This window comes from Vanellus vanellus (assembly GCF_965231255.1).
Source record: "Vanellus vanellus genome assembly, chromosome: 11".
In the NCBI taxonomy this organism is placed as follows: domain Eukaryota; kingdom Metazoa; phylum Chordata; class Aves; order Charadriiformes; family Charadriidae; genus Vanellus; species Vanellus vanellus.
In genome coordinates, this window is record NC_138916.1 from 2,507,290 (window position 1) to 2,527,838 (window position 20,549).

Sequence of the window (20,549 nt, forward strand, 5' to 3'; positions counted from 1 at the left end):
CAGGATCCCTTGTGAGAACCTTCACTCCTTTTTACTTTCTGGTGGAGCCAATGGACGTTCTGTCAGTTCGCGGAGCTTCTGTGATCATGAACTGTTCAGCTTATTGTGAAACTTCTCCAAAAATTGAATGGAAAAAAGATGGGACTTTCCTAAACTTGGTGTCAGATGACCGTCGCCAGTTGCTACCAGATGGATCTTTATTAATAAACAGTGTGGTGCATTCCAAGCATAATAAACCTGATGAAGGATATTATCAATGTGTGGCAACTGTGGAAAGCCTGGGGACCATTGTCAGCAGAACAGCAAAGCTCACGGTAGCAGGTCAGTCTCTTCTGTTGTTGTTAAGCGTAACTAACAGTGTGACAATGTAGGTGTGTGCTCTGCCCTTGTAACACAGGAAGGCGCTTTCCAAGAAAGGAAAAGATCGTTTCATCAGTTATCAGTGAAACCGGGACTGTATCTCTCATTTTTCTAGCTGAAAGGTGTCATGTAGTCTATTCATCTAAGCAGCGTAATGTGTGGGTATTTCTCAGGAAATGCTGACGATCAGTAAAACTGGAACGAATGCATTAAAAACATAATTGTCAGGTGCATGTAATCACAATGAAGATTTCCCACAGCTTAGAAGGGGGTGGGAAAAGAGCAGGGTTCTACTTTCTCTATGTATAAATACCCTTAAAAATAACCTTCTCTGCCTGCTTATATGTTGAGATTTATCTGCCCTCTGTCACAAAACTTTTGGGAAGCTCCTAAAAGCTAGCAATGTGTACAGTCCCGAAAGAACTGGAAGAGTGGTGGAGAAAGCAGGAGTGCTGGGGTTTTGTCTGTCTTTCTTGACTGTCAGGTGTGAACAAGTAAGTTGGAAAAGTAACAAACAATGAAAGGCTTAAAACTTTCTTGACAGACATTAAGAAGCCTAAGTCACAACCTCACTTTTGGTGTTTTGAGTAACCTTTAGACATGACTTGTTAATAGCTTTTGTTTAGGGGGTAGAAAGTGGTCAGTAGGTGAAATTTGCAGGTAAAAATAAAGAATATGACTGGGGAAAGTGATCTGTTTTCATTATGTCATTGGCTTCTGTCTCAGGGATCAGGAGTGTCAGACTGTCTGTTTTGTAAACCGTATAGCTGGAAGAGACTTAGTACTTTGTAAGAGTGAGACTTCAAAAAGCCAACAAAAAGAAAAGGTGAACTAAGGCAATGTAACTAGGAAAGAAGCCTAAGAAGCAATTTTCTTTTGTTTCTCTAATGATGTTTGCTAGCCTTTTTCAAACAGTTTTTTTTTTCTTTGCTTAATAAATGTCTCGAGGTAATGAATTCTTTCTCACTAGCGCTACAGTATCTCCCAGAGCTGCTGCTTACTGTCATTTATATTCTGATGTTGTTTTGATTAAGTTAGCTTGTAGCATTGTTGTGAAACATCAAATGTCATAAATAAAAAAATAAATGGGGTTTTATACCTTAAAGGAGTGACTTCCAGAGTCTCTGAATGAGAAATACATTTCTAAGTTTCTTGGCAATGAGGACAATAAAAGCAGTTCTCGCACACTTATGTCAGGCAATTACCACCTTCGTACATTGCTGCTGTTGTGATTAATTCTGCTGCTTTCCACATGAGCTCATTCAGTGTTTTGCTTCCGTTATCATTCTGGTCTATATGATCATTAAGTAAGGTTAATAGGGTAAAAATGAAGGTAATCCAAAATGTCTTCAAAATTTCCAGTTCATTTTTCCTGTATCAGTGTAGAAGATGCTATATTAATGGATAGATTTTAAAACAATGGAATCCTGAAGAGCCTTTTAGTATTTTAGAAAAAGCAAAACAAACCTCAAACAAAACAAAAATCCAAACCCCAATGCGATTCTGGTGAGTTTTGTTTTCAAAATAATCTTTGCTAGGAAAATGGAACAAAGGTAGTCTAGCCCAAGCTAATACAAATGTTTGCAACACAACTAGTTGCAGTTTTGTCTCATGTTGGTCTAGTGGCTGTATTAGAAGATTATTGATCAAGTCCATGCAATAAAAATTGTAGGTTTTTTGTTCAGAACTAGAGGAAATGCTCTTGGCGCATGTTCTGCCTTGCCTTGTGCCCTGCCATGAAGTTAGAAATGGGCACAAGAGCATCCTCTGGCTGCAGTGGGCATAACTTGTTCTGCTGCTCCAAAAGATTTGTCGAATGTAGGTGTGCGGAAACCTACTTACTCAGTTAAGCACCAAGAGCTGGGCGGGACTGCACTGAGTTTAATCCTTTAGTTGGGAGGATGGATAGCCTTGGCTGCTGAAGCCTTTGGAATAAGAGATGGAATATTTAAATTTGAGTTTAACTATATGGCTGTTCTTAACCTCATTTGAATCCCTCAGTTTTATCACTACTTTTTAATGTCGCCCCTGCTTTTAATTGGAAGCTTTCAGGCTGCGTAAGCGTGGGGTTGGTTAGCATAGTAAGCTCTCTCCTTGGCTTCAAGATAACAGTGGGAGGCAGCTGATTCCCTTCTTAATCGAGTATGTTGTATTCATATGGTATGTTGAATTCATATGGTGGGTGTGAATGTTATACTGTGATGCGCCTGATTTCTTTAGAAGAGAGTATTATGAAGCCTAACTTGCATGTTTTAACTGCTACTTACTCATTAAATAACTTCGTTACCTGAAAATGACAAATTCTGGTGAGTAATGTAGGTCAGGGCAAAGAAAACCCAGTAAAAACATGCCGTGTTACATCATATATATGAATGAATACAGGTTTTGAGTTTCTAGTCTTATAACTGCAGCTTTCCCTAACAGCTGGTAGATAATGCTGAGCAATCTCCCTGTAGTGAGTCTTCCATTAAACTCTTAACAGGCTGATACATTTTGATAAATTTCTCAAATTATTTAAAAGACTCTTTCTATATTACAGTTTGACGGATCTAAAATTTTTGAACATCAGGAACTGAAGCTCTTTTATTGCTGTAGGATGACAGGTATTGATAACGCAAGGTGCTGCAAGGTGACAGAGGGGCTTAGTCAACCCTTGTATGAAAAAATCAAACCACAACACACACTCTCCATGCCTCAGCACAGACCAGACTGTTCAGACAGTGACAGAATGCTTTACCTTCGAGACCTACTTTCTTGGTTTCTTGCCTCAATTTGTGTTTTTGACACAGTGCTATAAACGTGTCACGGCAGGGGAAAATTGATGATGGCACGGATTGGCAAGTTTGCAGTGCGTGTGTCAATGTGCTTTTAAAGAACCTCTTCCATACGTGATAATAGATGAGAAGCCTTTACTCTACAGGTTTTTGGAGGTGCGAGAATCAAAGTTTCTGTGGCAACCGAGACTCCTGTAGAAATGGATCTTTTCCTTCCGTAATCTAGTTTCTCACGTGATTTAGGAAACAAGTCAGAAGTTACGCTAAAGTGTTACATTATGAAGAATACTTTAAATCAGCAGGATTAGTCTGTAGCTTGAAATTGTACGCTTTGCACTTTGATAGTAAGTTGTTTACTGTTCTGCCAGATCTCTAGTAGTAAATCTTTGATTTTCAGAAGTTGCAAACATCAAGAGATCTGTTAGTTTTCTTTAATGATCAGTAGTTTCCGGATACATGTGTCTCTCTTTTCTGTTAAATGCATGTGCTTTCACATTTTGGTTCCTTCGAGCAAATGAAGGTTGAGATTATAGTTTCTAGTGTTTCTTTCCTTCTTTGCTTCCTCTTGCTGTGCAAACTTAACCATGTTAGCATGCTCTAAACTGCATTTGTCAAATGATTCATTTATTTTTAAAAGTGGCTTTTCTTGCTTTCTCTGAAACCAGGATATGCCTGCGCAAACAGGAGGGTGGTGGAGGGATATGGTGTGGTGCTCATATAGTCTGTATAATTTATAGCTTTTGCCATTATTATGATGGATTTGAACTAGGGAAAGTCAAAGGAACTGCCTAATTTATGTAAAGCCACAACACTCTTTAATCTGTGCCTTACTACAGTATGTTTTTTTTAATTGGCTTTTGGAATGCAAATCTGCCTTTGATACTTAAGTGCCAGTTAGATCTTAAGCAGGGTGAAGGGCTGGAATACCTCTTACAAAGCATAGATTAAAAGAAAAAAATTATAAAATTTTGGGGAACTGTCTGTAATTCATCTTTGTATGTAAATTTGTATGTATTTTAGTAAAAAGTATAATGATACCAGCTTTAAAATATTCCCGAGATGATCTTTGTTCCAATCACTATTTTAACTACTTAGTTAAAGCTTTCCTAAGGCTATTACTGAGAGAACAGATATGCAAAGATGTACAAGGTCTGAAGCGTGACAGCGGTCCTGAGTTTCATCACAAGGATTTATCAGTTCTATACATCCATTTACAGACTGTTCACGAAATTATTTATTTCACCTCTTGTCTTCTTTTTTCCCCTAGTGAATCCATCTGGTTTTCTTCCTCTTCTTCCACTTATCTTTGCATTTGGTAATACTTGGCTTTGAGCTTCGGGTGTAATTTTCTTGGTTGTGATGAGGTGGCTCTGTTGCTGCCTTGGTACTAACTTTTTAAGTATGTCTGAGTTTCATTAATTCAAAAAACACTTGGTGGTAACTTTACGACCTCTTTTTTTTTTTTTTTCCTCCCACCTCAATTAAATAATCTCCTTATATCGTTATCTCATTTATGTATTCACAGAATTTTTTATTTTCGCACCTTCATTTTGTAATTACTTTTAGAAAAAGTACAGGCAAATCTCTTCTGTTAAGAAATATTCCTGCCATGTAGTATCAAAATCTTAAGAGTTCAATAATCAGAAAAGGCACTATTTAGTAAAAATGTAATATTTCTTTTGGAACCATCTGAAAACATTGCAGGTGCAGCACTGTCCAGAATGACCGTGGCTTCTTAATGAAAAGTAATTTTGAAAACTGTTGGGGTGAGGCTTCAAGTGTTGGTTTGTGTTGAAAACACCACCACTGAAACCTTGATAGACTTCCCATTTTTCTAGTTACAGGCCATAATACTTGGGTGGGTTCAGAAGTGTCACGTACATACTTGGAACAAAGACTTGGAGTTTAATTCCAGGCACGCTCCAGCACCCTATGTTCCACGGCAGGGTGTTCTCTGTAGTTCTCTGCTTTTTCAACCTGAGTAAATCTTCCTCCTCCTACTGGCTCGTGCAGCTCATCACGCAGCTCGGGCGCCTTTGGGTCGTACCGCTGTCGTACAGGGGAAGGATTGTTGCAGTTAATAAAACCCACTGTTTCACATCTTCCCTGTTTTTCTTTTGAAAGGAAACTTATTTTCAAACCTTTGCAGTAATTTTTGGGGGTCTGGAATGAAGGCTAAATGTCAGAATGTGTGGATGCTACAACTACCTGTCCCTTAGTGTGGTTGTATCCATGTGATACAGAGTACACAATCATCTTCATTCCTTCCGACCTGTCCCCGTCCACGGACAGAATCAAACTTGGGGGCCAGGGAATGGGATAGAGTTGTGTAGCAGAAGAAATGCTCCATGATATTGTTCCTTCGGGTCACCTACAACTTGGGAGATATGTAACCTCTTTGTCAGGGGATGCAAAAAGTGAAGATGATTCCTGAGTGAGGACTTAGGACCTGACTTAGGACCAGAGGAGGAAGGCTGTCAGCTGTATTCTCTAACCTGCTGGGTAACATTGCACAGAACCGCTCAATAATGAGGATTTCCAGCTCTCAAGCTGTTTGACCAATGCCATTTACTTAACGTCAATACATCAGATGTAGAGAATGAACTTCACTTGAGAAATTAGCCCAATTTTAGCTGACTAGATTGCCTTTTTAAGGTTTATTTGCATTTTAAATTTATCTAGAATAGAAGAGCTGTCATACAACTGCCACTGGAATTAGAGGAGGCCTGGATGAGCAGCTACTATGGTATTTAATGTACTATGGCTTGAAGGCATGAGTTGAGTTACGAGCCAGGAGGTGCTGATGTCTAATCCTGCTTCTGTTGCAAGCTCGTTACATGGTCTCAAGAAGATCCCCACGCTCTGCCTTTTTCTCAATGGGCTAATAAAGGATTTATCTTCAATAAATTTTAGAGTATTACTTCTTATCATGTACCAGGATGCTGTAAATGAGTATGCCGAGAAAAGACCGTGTGGAAATAAGTCATTTTTGTAGCCATTACAGTGTTTGGATGATATGCAGTAGGCAAAGCTGTGGCCAAGAAATGATTATCCAGGACAGGATTATTCCCTGAGTTCAGCTTGTGGGAGGGAGGAGAACCTGGATGGATGTAGTCTTGCAATTAAAGCTAGATTTCTGCAAGGCGCATCATCAAGGAGGTATGCTGCGGTTGTGAGAACTTAATTTCTGCTTTGTTACAGTATTTAGCTATTTAATATCGAAATCACTTATTTATGTGGGGAGTAGTTAAGAATTTTGCTCAAACATTAATTTGGGTTGAAATTTTATGTTTGTTTTTTGTCTTAATGACTAAGAACTGCATAAAATTAGCTGGAATGTATGGTTCTGGAATCGCAAGTCTTTTGCAAAGTGTGCCTACCTCTGAAGATTACAACTGAACAACATTTTATTTCTTACTGGGCTGTGGGTGTGTGTCTGTCATCCCTGAAGGATGAGATAGAAGCTTAGTTCAGTGGCTGAGCAGAACAAACTATGTGCGTTTGCCAGCTCCTCGGAGGTGCAGTTAGGTTAGAAATAACAGTACTTTTTTTTACGCAGTATTGCATATTTCCTTTAAAAGTGAGAGGAAAAAAATCTTCATCTGATCTTCATAAATAAAGATCTTTCTGCACCTTGGAATTGGAAAAAAACTAAGAGCAGAGACACTTCAGTGGAGGGTACTTAAGAGTACTTAGCCAGTAAAAGTAAGTGACATGGGTGATAAATTTTCCTTGCAAAATACATTTGCTATGAAAAAAGCATCTGCATTTTTCATAAATTGGCTTAGATCAAAATGCATTTCTTGTCAACGATAGGTAAATGGGAAAGGCGGTTTAAACAAAACTGCAGTTTGTACAGTTTCTGTCAGATGCAATTAAAAACGTGAGAGTTTAGACATTTAAGGTGACAAATGTTCTACCTTACATCTCAATCTAAATTCTTAAAATCGATATTTGTCCAGTTAAAGTAGGAAAAAAAAATCTATGTGAGCCTTTGGATTGATCTATATTAGTCCTTGGACTGAAAGCAAAGGTCTAGATTTGGAACTATTACAAATATTTTCAGTGTAAGGGTAGGAAAAACATATTTGTAGATTTTGTCGTTGTTTACTTTTTCTTTGAACAGTAACTGCATGAATTTGGGAGATGGGAACCAAAGTGATTGAAGTAATTTGTGATATTGAGCACTTCACTTCTTGGATATGCAACCTGAAAAGGCTTGTCCTTGTGAGACTGCTAGTGTACCATCTATCTGCTTTCCTTCTTTCTTGCCAACAAAACCCAAAGAAATGCTGAAACAAAATGATGTTGATGCGTTACTCTCATCTTGAATGACTCGTATACTTCTCGCATGGTATTAGAAAGTTAGGGTACAATTTTTCTTCCAGAATTTGGCTGAATTTATTTTTTTTTTTTTTTTAGGAGGCATGGCAGGAGAGGACTTGGAATTGTTCATGGGTGAAATAATTCTTTTAAAAGGAATCAGTAGAAATCTAATCAAACCAAAACTGTGTCGTTTCATGTGTGAACTGAAAGTGTTGGAGAGAGCAGCAGGGTATCAACGTAGTAACTTCTCTAGAGGTCGGCGGGGAAAAAGTGTTGCTTCTGATCCAGGATCTGTTCCCTCTTGGGCAACAGTTGGTCTGTCCCCCTTATTTGAGTGGTGTGCATGCCGGGAATTGCTTCCTGGAATTCCTAGAGCCCCATTTCAAGTCCTTTTTTGTGCAGTTCATTTATCCTGCTTCTGAGGGTGCTGTGTTCTCTCTGGCAACTCATGTGAAAGCGGTATGATTTAGTATCAGCTCCTTGTCATGTCCAAAGCAGATAGTGTACAGTTGGTCTGCGGCTAATTGGTAAATCTAATCCTGGGTGAAAGCCCACAGCAGGAGAATTTGACCTGCTTGTTTTTAAACTCTTCATTGACATCTAGTGATCAAGTTATAGCCTAGGTGAAGAGATCCTGATTTGCTAGTTGAAGGATATTAAAACCACTTTTTCTATTTAAAACTGCAGGTTTTCTTAAGCGTTTGTGTTTAAACTTTATTACACCTAATACTGAATAAAATCAAATGGCCTGTTTTGACTAATACTATCCCTGTCCCTAATTGCGTGGGTCAGTGAGCTAGTTAAAGCTTATTTGTGCTTGTTGGAGGGTAACGAATCCTCTCCTGTAGCTATAGGAGAGGCAGGACGAGTGGATCTGTAACACTCGTGCCTGAACTTTCCACTTTAGTAACAATTCAGTATTACTGTTCGGAAAAAAAACCCAAACTAGTATGTATTTTCTAGAAAGGAATTAATGCTTAGTGCAGTGAGAGATCCCGTACTGAGCCCAGTCAGAAAAGGGGGTTGGGGGGATGATTTTGGATCCTTGTCTCAGGTGGGTAGATGGAGGGAAAAAATCCAAATTGGTGAACAGCCTGGGATGTCCGTTACCCGCTGTCCCCTTTACATGTTGTGGAAATCTTCCTCCTTGCTGCCATGTCTGGTTTAAGATGATTGTGGTAGCTAATCATCTTGATTCTTAAACACACAGCATACAAGTGTTTAAATCTTGTGCTCATTCATTAAGATTTTCTTAATTAGGCATTATCTTAGGTGCAACACTCCATGTCATTATAAACCAAAAAGCTTAGGTTTTATTAGTTTACCAGTTTCCAATTTAAATTGTGAAGTCTTGTAATTATCAAAGAAAGTATCCTTTGTCCATTTGATTAACGGACAAAGTCTATATTTTTTGAAGTACATTAACATAAAATCTTACTGTAAATCACAAAAAAAGTTTAAGCTTTTTGTAGTATACATTCAAATCTTCACCTTTGGTTTTGAAAATACGGCAGGCAATATAGTTCCTCTCTAGAGAAGCATGAATTCTGTGAAAGGGAGCTTCAGTGCCAGATTCCTAAAATCACTTGTGTTTATAGCAGAGGATCTGTTGATGGGTGAGACGAGGTGGTGATACAAGAGGAGAAAGTGAGAGCATATTGATGGTGCATCAACACAAGCGAGTTGGATGAACTTTGTTTAGATTAGCTTTCTCATTTGTTAATAGTTTCACTCAAATATGTATTTTTACTTCTTCATGTTCTGCGTGTCAGCGCCAGCAATCCCTTTTGTAATTTTGTTTGACAAGTTTTGGCATAGATTGCTCTCTAAATCCCAAACTGTCGGACAAGTGATAGTTCCGTATGCAGCCTGTAGTCTTAGCTCACCGCGTTTTCTAGTGTGGGATTCGACAAGATGCTTCAGCTTTAGTTAGATGGTGTAAAAGTGAAGGGTCCCCCCGCTGGTGGCGTTCAGAGTTTTGATCAACTGAATACGGCATGTTGAAAACGATAGGAACCTCTACTGTCACCCCGACCCGAAAGGAAGGTGACACAAAAGCAGTAAGGGTAAGAGATATCACGGCAGAAGTGTGTGTATGATAAATTCTTTATTTTTTCATAATCAAAATTCAAGAGGAACTTTAATTACACTGAAAAGGAAACAAAACAGAGGAAAATTATTTTTAATAAGGAAAAATTAAGTTATGAAACTTGCAATGGTTAATTTCAGTGAGGTTAGTTCTTGGTAACATCCTTAAAAAGCATAGGATATGTCTCATCATTCACATAAGCACACTAGAAATAAAAATGTTAAAAATTATTAACCCCCCACTGTAACTCCTACTTATTTGCGTAATAAACCGTTGTTTTGGGGGGAGCATGAGGAAGTGTCTCTTGAGTAACTCAGAGGTTTCTGTAAAGGTGTTGCTCTTCCTTCTCTAATAGCTTCTGAAGTCACGTTCCTGGATCAGATGCACCTCCAGCCTGTTCTTTTGTGACTGTTCTTAAATTGAACCCATTAAAAAAAAAAAAAGAAAGGCTTCATTATGGAGAGATCTCTTAAGAAAATATCTCCACTATGATGAGCTTAATTGCTAGCAGCTGTCTGTGGTTCAAGGGTCAGCGGTGTGATAATCCACACCCTAGCTGGTTTTCTCCGGGTTCCTTGTAGTGATGTGCAGTTTTGCCAAATAACTTGCTTGTTACACTCCTTTTAGTATTTCTCCTCCTTTCTGCCATGTGTACTTGCTGTCTCTAGACATCATCTTTTTCAGCTAGATGTTTCTATCTATAGAAGTTCTTTCTCCTGCTGTGTTTATGGCTCCTGTTATGTCAGTCTTCAAGTACTCTATTTTTGAGGGATTTCTTTGCTATCTATGGATTCTGATTATTTCTCTGAAATTGTTTAGTTTATTTCCTATTTCTAAATACCTGTCGTCAGGTACCAGCTATCTTTCTCACTGTCTATAGAGTTGCCTGCAAAAGTTTTTCTGATCTGTCCTTTCTTCCAGTTTCTTGACAAATTTATCGTGACAGTCCTCTTTGCATTAATCTTCTTTGAATAGCTTGTTCACATGAGCTTTGTGAGTGATAGCCTCTCCTGGATCTAAAATTATTTAACTTGTCAAGCTCTTTTCTTTCACCAGAATACTCGGATCTTATTCTTCTTTTGTTAGGGCTATTGATTTGGTTTTAGAAAGAGTAATTGTGAGTCTGTACTTTTTTTTCTTTTTAGGCAGTCTATTGATCAAGACCTGAGGTTTCTTAAATGATGAAGCAATCTGCATACCTTATCTTAAGGTCTTCTATTAAAATCCAACAGTGCTTTCTTCGTTGTCCTCGCTATTAAAATGATCTTGAAGTTATCTCATAGTTTGCACACCTTCAGTTCGTTTTTGTGTGATATTAGAAATGTCTGCTTACCACGTTTCTTGGGGTCTGTGTAGATCAAATTCACTGTGGCTACTGCGGCTTTTGCTGCTGCCTTGAACTGCTGCTATGGATGCTGGAGCTTTGCTGTTCTTTGGCCCTTTAATTGTAAGTCCTGTCTCTGATTTTAATGGTGGTATTATTTCACCTACTCCATTAACAAAATTATTATTTTCTGTATTCCTGTGCCCTTTCTTGCAGTGCTTTCTGAGTCTGACCTTCTGCTCTGCCATGGATGAAACCTCCCAATTACGTTTATTGTAGTTTGATTGTTATCGATGACCTCTGTATTTTTGAAGATCTTCCTTGAATCACCTTTCTTGTTCCCATTTCATTCCTGGAATAATTTATTGATCTCTTCTTGATATCACCTGACTAGAATTTGGATTTGTTTATTTAGCCTTGGTCTATTCTCTAGTCTTGTTGGTTTTGAACATTTTTCAATACCTTATCAAAGATCAGTTCTTCATTTCTGATCTCTCTTGTTTCCTCCAAATGGTTTCATGGAATCATAGAATTATTATGGTTGGAAGAGATCGAGTCCAACCGTTAACCCAGCACTGCCAAGTTACCACTAAACCATGTTCCTCAGCACCACGTCTGTTAAATACCTCCTGGGATGGCGACTCCACCACGTCTGTGGGCAGCCTGTTCCAATGGTTGATAATGCTTTCGGTGAAGAAATTTTCCTTAATATCCAGTCTAAACTTCCCTTGCTGCAACTTTAGGCCATTTCCTCTTGTCGTCTTGTTTCTCAGCTACTTCCATCAAGGAAGGCTGGATTAACTTCTTGCTTAGCATTTCTTCCTTCTACACTATTTTATTTTTTTTAATATACCTGAACCTTATTATGTTAGGGTTTTCCATAACTGCTTCACTCCTAACTTGAGCAGCTATACACATTCAGTTGCCTTCATTAAAAATTCTGCCAGGACCTGTTCTGCAGTTGCAGAGCAGCCACCTTTCATTTTGAAGTTATCAGGGACCAGACATTCATCCCTTCTCAGAGCCAGCCTTATTCCTTCATGAAGTTCTACTGCTTCTCCTGGAGCCACAGCTGGTCAGGCTCTGAGCCTGGATTATCACTAGAGCCTTGGGATGTTGCAGAGTGTAGCAAGCATACACTCAGCTCTCGCTTTTTTTTTTTTTTTTTTTTTGGTTAGGAACCTGTACCCCAATTCATAGAGTATCAGGATGTACATCTGCTCTTTATTTCTTGGTCTGTTCTAGTGCTTCCTTATTCCTGGGACTTCTGTCAAAGACAGTGTTTGACAAAGTGGTGTCATAAAGTTATTTCTGGGTGTTTGACTTGCCTCTTACTCAATATTGCGCTGTCAGTCACAAGTCTAGTGGTTTCACCAGGATTATCTTATTGGCTTTTATCTCACTTCTTTTCATCAAGCTTTTGCGAGAGAAGCTCACGTGGGATTACTGGGTCCTGGTCTGGGTGCAAAAAGTTGTTCCAGGCTACGCAAAGCTTAAGAAGTCGGGATCTCTTATAGATTTGTTTCCGTTGATGGACTGAGTTCAACAGGTATTCTGAGCTTTCTGTGTCCTGGTTCGAAATCAGAATTGATCTGTAATACTCTCTCAGATTTGATCACATCAATTTGTGAGTTTTTTTCTGACATCTATACAGCTATGTTCTTACGCTGTTATATTTTAGTTTGGGCTTCCAGGGTATTAGGCTTTGCAAAGTCTACCGCTTATGGTAGACAACTATATATACACTTTTTGTTTAAAATGAATTTTGAGAGAAACTCTTTAGCCAGGTAAACCTTTGGAATGTTTTGATGTGTTTTACTAGTCCAAACACAGTCTTAAATTTTTATATGTGTGGTTTCTTAGTTTTCTTTTTAGTTTGTGGTTCCGTGCCAAAGCTGAGATCCAAGTCTGCGAGGGGATGATGGCAACCTCAAATCTGTGCCGTCTAACTCTGTGCTCCAGGGCATGATCAATTTTGCTCTAACTTTCCCTGCTACAAGCTTGTTTTGACAGGTGTAATTCTGTTCCTCTTTGCACAACATTTTGTGCAATATTTTGCTGTATCTCTCCATAGTTTTCTGTATAGCTTCCCCATGTCATAGTGTCATTGGATAATTGAGCTTGGAAGGGACCTCAGGAGATCTCAAGTTCAGTTGCCAGCTCAAAGCAGCTCTGAGGTCATACCAGGTTACTCTCTGTGTGTTAATTATACGTGTACAGGTAGATATGTCAATGTGTGTTACGGATATGTACAATGACATCCTCTCCCTTTTCCTCTGTTTCTTAATTCTGATCAAGGGATACCTGCTTAAATCAGTGTATGCCGTGTTAATTATGCTGCCAGGTCTGTGTTTAACAAAGTCAGGATTCTGATTACGTACTGGAATTTCTCATTCCTGCTGTATGTTCCGCATACCTTCTCACTTTAGTTTAACCAACAGGGATGTTTGCTATGTTTTCCTCTCTTCATGATATAATCCTTCTAAGAATATTCTGTCTCCCCTGACCAGCTGTCTCCTGCCCAGATTTTAGGCCAGGTTGCGTTCTCTCCTGTCTAATTTGTCTAAGCAAGGGGGGAAAAAATTATGAGATAGTTCATGTTTCTCATTTGTAGAAATGACTAGAAGCATCTGGCCTTATCTTAATTCAGGTAATCCTGGACTTCTGTTCTCCATGAATGTTTTGTAATTATGAAGTCTAATCTACTCACTAGTGAGATTCATGAAATATGTCTTATTAACAAAATTGTATTTTAAAACATGTTTCACACCTCTGCCACTCAGACAAATGATGCTGAATAATGTTCAAGCAAAGGAGAAGAAAAGGAGCTGCGATAATTTAATGAAGTGTCCACAGATGGCTGGACTTATTAATTTTTTAACAGGGTTCGGGTGAGAAGCTGATGCGCTAACAAAATATGTGGCATCTTAAGATCCTCCGCTTCATTGAAGGGTAACAGATGTTGTAGCTATTTAACAATAGGGTATCATGTTTCTATAGTCCTTTACCTCTGTGCATTGCTAAAATCTGCACACTTCCCAAGAGGCTATTTTAATAAAATAGTAATAGAGTTACGGATTTGTCAGAAGTTCAAATTTGATTAGGCAAACAAGAATAGGGAAAAAAAATTGAAGCGTCTTAAAATTACGAGCAGTTTGCATAATCGTTCACAGTCTCTTTGTGTTAGCCCAGAAGAGTTTAATGCAGAAGGATTGTAAGATGCCAGCTGTAGGGTGGCAATGTTTGTAGATGATACTCCCAAAGTTACTTTAGACTTGGGTAAGTTATGAGAAACTTGTGTGAGAGTAACATTGGGCAACAGAGGATTTTCGTAGCTGGTATACAGGAGGTAACAGGTTTGGAAAAAATTGTCAGCTACTCCTGTGTTTTACTTTTTCTGTATGGCAATAGATGTACTTGGGGAAAAAAAGGGAAAACATTTGCTGAGCACATTAAGATGTCACAGAAAAGGCTGAAATGAGCTTTAGGAAACAGTTAATTGCATAAACATGTAATATATGTGTGTGTTTAGAGCTGTTTAATGCTTACACAAAGTATGGCATTAAATTCCAGTCTGTGGAGTAGCAATGAAGGAGATTGAGGCACACGACAAAAATGCTGGCAGAGACTTGATCTGGCAGCTTGTGCCCATGGAGTAAGGGTACACAACCCTGCCACCGGCAGGGAAAAGGGGAATTCCTGCACAGCCTTCTGTTGCCCGTGAGACAAAGTTATTCTCTTTTCTTATTTTTATTTTTTAGTCTTGATTTGGCAAGACTGATGCCAAAAGGTTAGTAGGCTTCTAATGAGGATTAAACGTGTGTATGGTAATAGCATCCTCATTAAATAAAATGAAGTGTTTAGAGAGACTGCTGACAGTCAGTATTTAGAGCAGAATGCAAGCATTTGCTCTGAAGTTAGTTAGAACATAGTCATATGAGAAAGTTATTTAGTAATTGTTGATTATGGAAGTTGTTTTTTTTTTTTTTTTCTTTCAGCCTCCTTGCAAATGATTGGCACTGGCCATGGTTGCGGGAGACTGCTGAAGCAGATTAGCATCTGGCTCAGTGTGGTGAATTCCTCCTCTGCTGGGAAGGACAGGAGATGAAATACTGGCTCTGTTGAAGGCAGCAGACTACAGCCAGAATATTCACCATCTGTGTTTTCCAGGAGCATGGGAATTGTTGCTCTTCTAGGCACATCTTTGCTTTTTCAGAAACCGAGACAATGGGCCACAAATCTCAGTGATGCTTAGACTGGGAATGCAGGCTGAAGGGGACACGTTGGTGTTCAGTAGATTGTTCATTCACATTCCTACTGTGGCTCTGGTCTTTTGACAAGTGGAGGGGAGAGACAAAAGGGAAGGAGAACATAGTAACAGAGTTGACTCCCCCCCCCCCCCCCCCCCATTTGCATTGTCCTGGCAGAAAATTTGAAGTTTGTGGTGCATCTAATTCCTGTTGTATGCGTGTGAGAATTGCACTGTTGATTATGTGTTCTTCGACCAGTGTTTAGAGACCGTTCCAAGTGGAAAATCATCCTTCCTAAATTGACTTTATTAACCCGCATTTCTGCTAGGTCAGTAGTATTTTCCTTCAGTGTCCTAAAATCAATACATAACGTATCTGTGCTGTCACAGAATGGTTAATGTGTGTACAAACACCAAAAAATTATCAGGACCTCAAAGTATTGTTTATCATTGTGTCCATTTAGCAAAAGATGGGGTAGTATCTTCAACTGAATGCCTTGCACTGTGTGGGTGCCTTGCCTTGCAGAGTGGGTGCTGCTCGCTCATTAGAAATTTTCATTTGATCTTCTTGCTTAGTCTTGGTGGTTGAAGTGTCTGGGAAATACAGACCAGAGATACTTCTTTTTTTTTTCTTTTTTAAATTAACTTTGAAAAGCAGTTTTAAATGTGTTTTGTGGTTTAAATAGGGAGACTGAATGCACTTCACGGTAATGTATTTGCAAAGGATGATAGAAAGTTAAGGAAATGCAGGCTTACAACTTGCCAGACAATTTGAAGGAGGAAAGAGAAACTCTGTAATGGAAAGATCGTGAACTGGTAGAGGAAAGGGTGTTTTCCAGTAGTATGCTGCTGCAGGAGGTGTGCTGGCACTCTGGGACCTGCTGCTGTGTTTATGAACAGGTCTCAGAATTGATAGTAATTAAGGCTTATATTTAGAATGCCTTTTGTAATACATCATTATTGTTTTGTGGTTGTCTGTTGGCTGAAGCAAAAGGGCCCTCCTCCTCCTCAATGGAGGCTTTTAAGCAGTGCAAATTGCAAATAATCGTAGAACAAGAGAAGATCACTCTCTAGGACCAAATTATAGCCTAGGATAAAAGATATTTTAAAAACACACAGAACCGTGATCGAATAAAGGTTTTACTGGCATTTAAGATGACCTGGAAAATGAATTGTAATTTCTTTGTTAGTGAGTAATGAAACCATCTTAAATAAAGCTTATTTAACCTTAATGGAGCACCTGCACACAACAGAATATACAACGCCTATCTTGTCCAAAAAGTGAATAGTACTAGTGAGGGATTTCAATTAAAGCACAGTTGAGCTTTATGTTGGAAATCACAGGGCTTTAGTCCTCCAATAACATTCTCACTTATGCTTTAAGTGGCTGATAGAATGATTTTACAAGCGATAGCTGCACAGGGTGAAGAGGTTGCAACAGTTGAGGTGAAGGCAGGAGTCGTCATGCTCCTGACGCACCGAGGAGGTCCAGGACTCCCTTCCAGGCTGGCCAGAGAATTGCCTTGAGATGCAGGTCTGTTAATAAAGGTTTCTAATGAATTGTGAATTCAGGGGCTAGTACGTTCTTCTTAAAGAATAACCGATTTCGAATGTGTGTCCAGAAAGGCAAGGGGTGATCATAGGCCAATTAGTCTGATCTCAAAACTGTGCCCTTTTCAAAGGGATTTTGAAGGCGAAAGGTAATTAAGATGGAGGAAAGTGGGAAGAAAGCTAAACTGTAACATGACTCTTGTCTGCGGTTTGCATCTGAGCTCCTTGATGAAGCAATTGATGTCTTGGAGCACTACAATACGATGGGCGTGCCACAACACGGCTGTTTGATATGCTGTCCGGTTAGAAATTGTTAAAGGTCAAAATGATAGAAATGTAAATGAGAATATTGAGATTGATAAGAATCTGAGGTAATTATGAAAATTTAATGGCTTCTATTGAGAGGGAAATCTTCAGAATGGAAAGATGCCTCAGAGCCTAGACTTTAGAAAGATCATGTTTAACGTCTTCATGGGTCATTTTACTATAAGAACAAAGTATATACCTACAAAATTAGCAAGTGTGGCAAATCTGGGAGACTGTGTTACTCTTGCTGTGGCCTCGATGGATTTACAGGAAGAATGAAGTGATGCTATGGACTGAATAATGGTGAAACTCATTAGCACAGCGTGCAAAGTCATGCAGGTGCAGCACTGTTCTTGGGATGGTATGAAGTTGGGACAGAGGGACTGGTGATTTTATGAGAGAAAAGAAGGTGAGTTGGTGGTTTATAGGATTGACTGTAACCTGCCAGTGTGCTTCTTAATGTGATTCTTAAATTGCTTGGGAAGATATTTTCAATAGACACAAGGAAGCAATTTTGTCATATTTCCATGGATGCTTGTGATCGTAAATTACAATAACGCTTCAGTTTGTTGTCTGTCATTCTGCCAGCGGTGCGCGTGGTGGGAGAGTAAGAGGTACTAGATATCAGTTGAAGCAAAGGAGGTTCTGACTGGGTTTAAGGAGGAAGTTCTTTGCCATGAAGGTAGCCGGCTGGTAGAACAGGTTGCCCAAGAGGTTGTGCAGTCTCCGTCCATGGAGGGATTTTCAAGATCTGAGTGAACAAATTGCTGACTAACCTGCTCTGACCTTGCTGCTGGCTCTGCTCTGACTGGGTCCCTTCCTACCCAAATGATTCTGTGATTCTGAGTCTTTAAAGATGGACAGGGTGGTTGGGGGAACGAGGAAAAGAAACTAGAGATTGTAGCTTCATTAACTAAGCAGAAGGAAGGTTGAAAGAAGCTGTGATTTTTATTCATGTGAATACCTCAGAGGGAAGGAGTAATGGATAAATAGCAAAGGTGCAAGATAATTAATACCAAAACAAGGTCAAGATCAAAGGATTAGAAGTTGGTTGTAGATACACTGGGAGGGGAAACTAGAAACTTTCCTCTCAGAGGAATGAAGTTGTGGAAGGAGCCTCCAGATAAAACTCCAAGAGGTAGGAAAGTATGTAATGGTTGGAGATGGACCCGTACAAGGTTACGGAAGGAATTACTTGACAAAACAGAAATGAGCTGTATGTTAGAAATGTAATGTGTTAGAATTCAGACCAGCTATTCTGAAGGATGGGGAAGATCTCTGGTTTTGTACCCCCCTCCAATTATATTCGTTTTATGTTCAATTTGTTTTCTCTCTGTAGCATCAGAAGTTACCCACAACTAGAGAGCAGGTATGCTGCCACTTGTCATTGCATTGACATTCTTAATCTCTCACATGGTGGCACCTGAGAGTTTGTGGATTTTGGTCTTTTACTATAGGTCTTATGTTTAATATAGGATGTAAAGATGGTGGTTCGTGGGTTTGCTCAAATAAGTCTCTAATGTGCTTGGCTTTGCAGGGCACCGGAGTTTGTGCTGTTGGCTGGTTTCAGGCTTGTTTTTCTGTGGAAGAATATATGAGTTTTATGAAAAGTGTGTATTAAAATTTGTATTTAAGTGGGTGTTAGTAACAAAGAATTCTACAGTCCAAGTAAAGAAGTTTTTAATTCAAGTGGGAAAAGCCTGAACGTGTCACATCAGATGTTGCTTCTTGCTGCTTCTCCAAAGATTTGTACAAAGATTGGAGACCAAAGATCAGACAGTTTAAAAAAGAAACAAAAACCTGTGGAACTTCCTTGAAAGTAAATAGGGATTCAAGCTGAAAATGATAGAAAGTACCATTTAACTAAAGAAATGCATGTTAGATTTCTTTTTTTTCCTTAGGCAGTCAAATATAGTGAATATGTACAGAGAAAACTACAGGGGATGGGAGTTTCGGCACCAGTGTATAACTGATAAGCAGCACGTGGTAATATACTTTGCTAGGAGGTTGAGGCACAAGAGGCAGATAACTCATCCATCCCTTTTCTGCCCTTTCACGTTGAAGAGCTATGCAGTATTTTTCATCCATGGGTGTTTCGTGTGCTTCAGTATCAAGTTAAAGTCCCTGAACTAAGTGATTGTTTATTACCCCTTTTTAAAAGAAGAAAGAATTGCAAAGCACTGAACTAGGTATTTAAAAAATAAATTGAAAAATATAGAAAGGGTTGATCCTGTTAAATTCTCAGTGCATTCTTGATAGGTGTTAAGTGAGACTTGTAAAAATATTGGATTGGACTGTAAAAATATTGGATTGGACTGTTTGGAAATGAGCTGAGTGTCTAAAACAATATAAAAGAATCATCTTCACAAGAGATAAATGAGAATTTTTCCAATTAGATCAAACTTTTGAAAACGGAAGATAACGAGTAAGGGATTTCACCCCTAGGCTTGCTAGAAGAAGTTGGAAAAGGCGAAAACTGACCTAAACTGTCACAGCCTCTCTCATGTGTAATTGTCACCGAAGTATCACCTGTGAGGACAGCTTGTGTCTCTGTTTTCTGATCTGGGGTCTCGGCTCTGCTCAGTAGCATTGAATTAGAGGTTACCAGTGCCTGCTGCTGCCCAGCAGGCTCCATTCTCATGCCTGAATAATTGTACTGGGATAGTTTAATTTGCGTAACCCAGAGTCCCACTTTCCATCTTTTATATTGAAGGCACACAGTGTACTGACTTTAAAGAAAAAAATCATAATATGTACTTGAAGCTGGGCGCTATTGAGAGGGAAAGGTAAGATGCCAAGAGTACCAGCAGGCTGTTTCTATGACGATATTAGTTTTAAGTACAAGCATAAGAAAGAATGAAAATTTTACTTTGAGACCGTTACTGCAGTGAGCAAGCTGTGCCTTGTCCTGTGTGCGCGTGGACCGCACAGCCGCCCCTGTGCAACCTGGAAAAGGGAGAACTGATAATGTAGCTAACTGCTGTGGAAAATGGAGAGCAAGGAGGTTTTTCTCTTCCCTGTCCCATGCCCTGTCTTCTTTCCTCCCCCTTACTGTGTGCTCTTGCCTGTATTGAACCACTTGCTTACACCAATAAGGTTCTTCAATGTGCAGCCATTCGATGGTCTGGGTATTTCTGGTGGCAGATCCGATATGTACCCTGTTACGGGAAGCTGTCATGGAAAACACTTTGTGGTCGATTGACCGTGGCTGGCGGCCGGCTGCCCACCCAGCTGCTCTCTCACTCTGCTCCTCAACAGGGCAGGAGGGGGCAGAAAAGAAGATGAAGTTGTTTGTGGGTCAAGACAGGGAGCTGACTCGCCAATTATCGCAAGGAGCAAAACAACCTTGACTTGGGGAAAACAAATATAATTTCTTGCCAATTAAAATAAAGTTGGGTGGTAAGAAAGCAAAAGACAAAAACTAAAACACCTCACCCTGCCCTCTTCCCGTTGCCCAAGCTCAACTTCCCGCCTTCATTCCCAGTTCTTCTGCCTCCTGGTCTCCTCAGGGCAGCATCTGGAGCTGCTCTCCCCCCTCTCCCTGGCTGTTGCAAGGGCTGTTTCTCACAC

At 39.5% G+C, this 20,549-nt stretch overlaps 1 protein-coding gene across 1 annotated transcript in view; it reads left to right on the forward strand.

Annotated features, from left to right (window-relative positions):
• NEO1 (neogenin 1) overlaps positions 1 to 20,549 on the forward strand; it is a gene marked incomplete at its 5' end in the record, with an annotated part of 208,406 nt that overhangs the window by 64,130 nt on the left and 123,727 nt on the right. Inside the window, one exon of the mRNA XM_082488803.1 lies at positions 4 to 321. Coding sequence (XP_082344929.1) covers positions 4 to 321 — 318 coding nt within the window. The remainder of the gene's footprint in view (positions 1 to 3; positions 322 to 20,549) is intronic.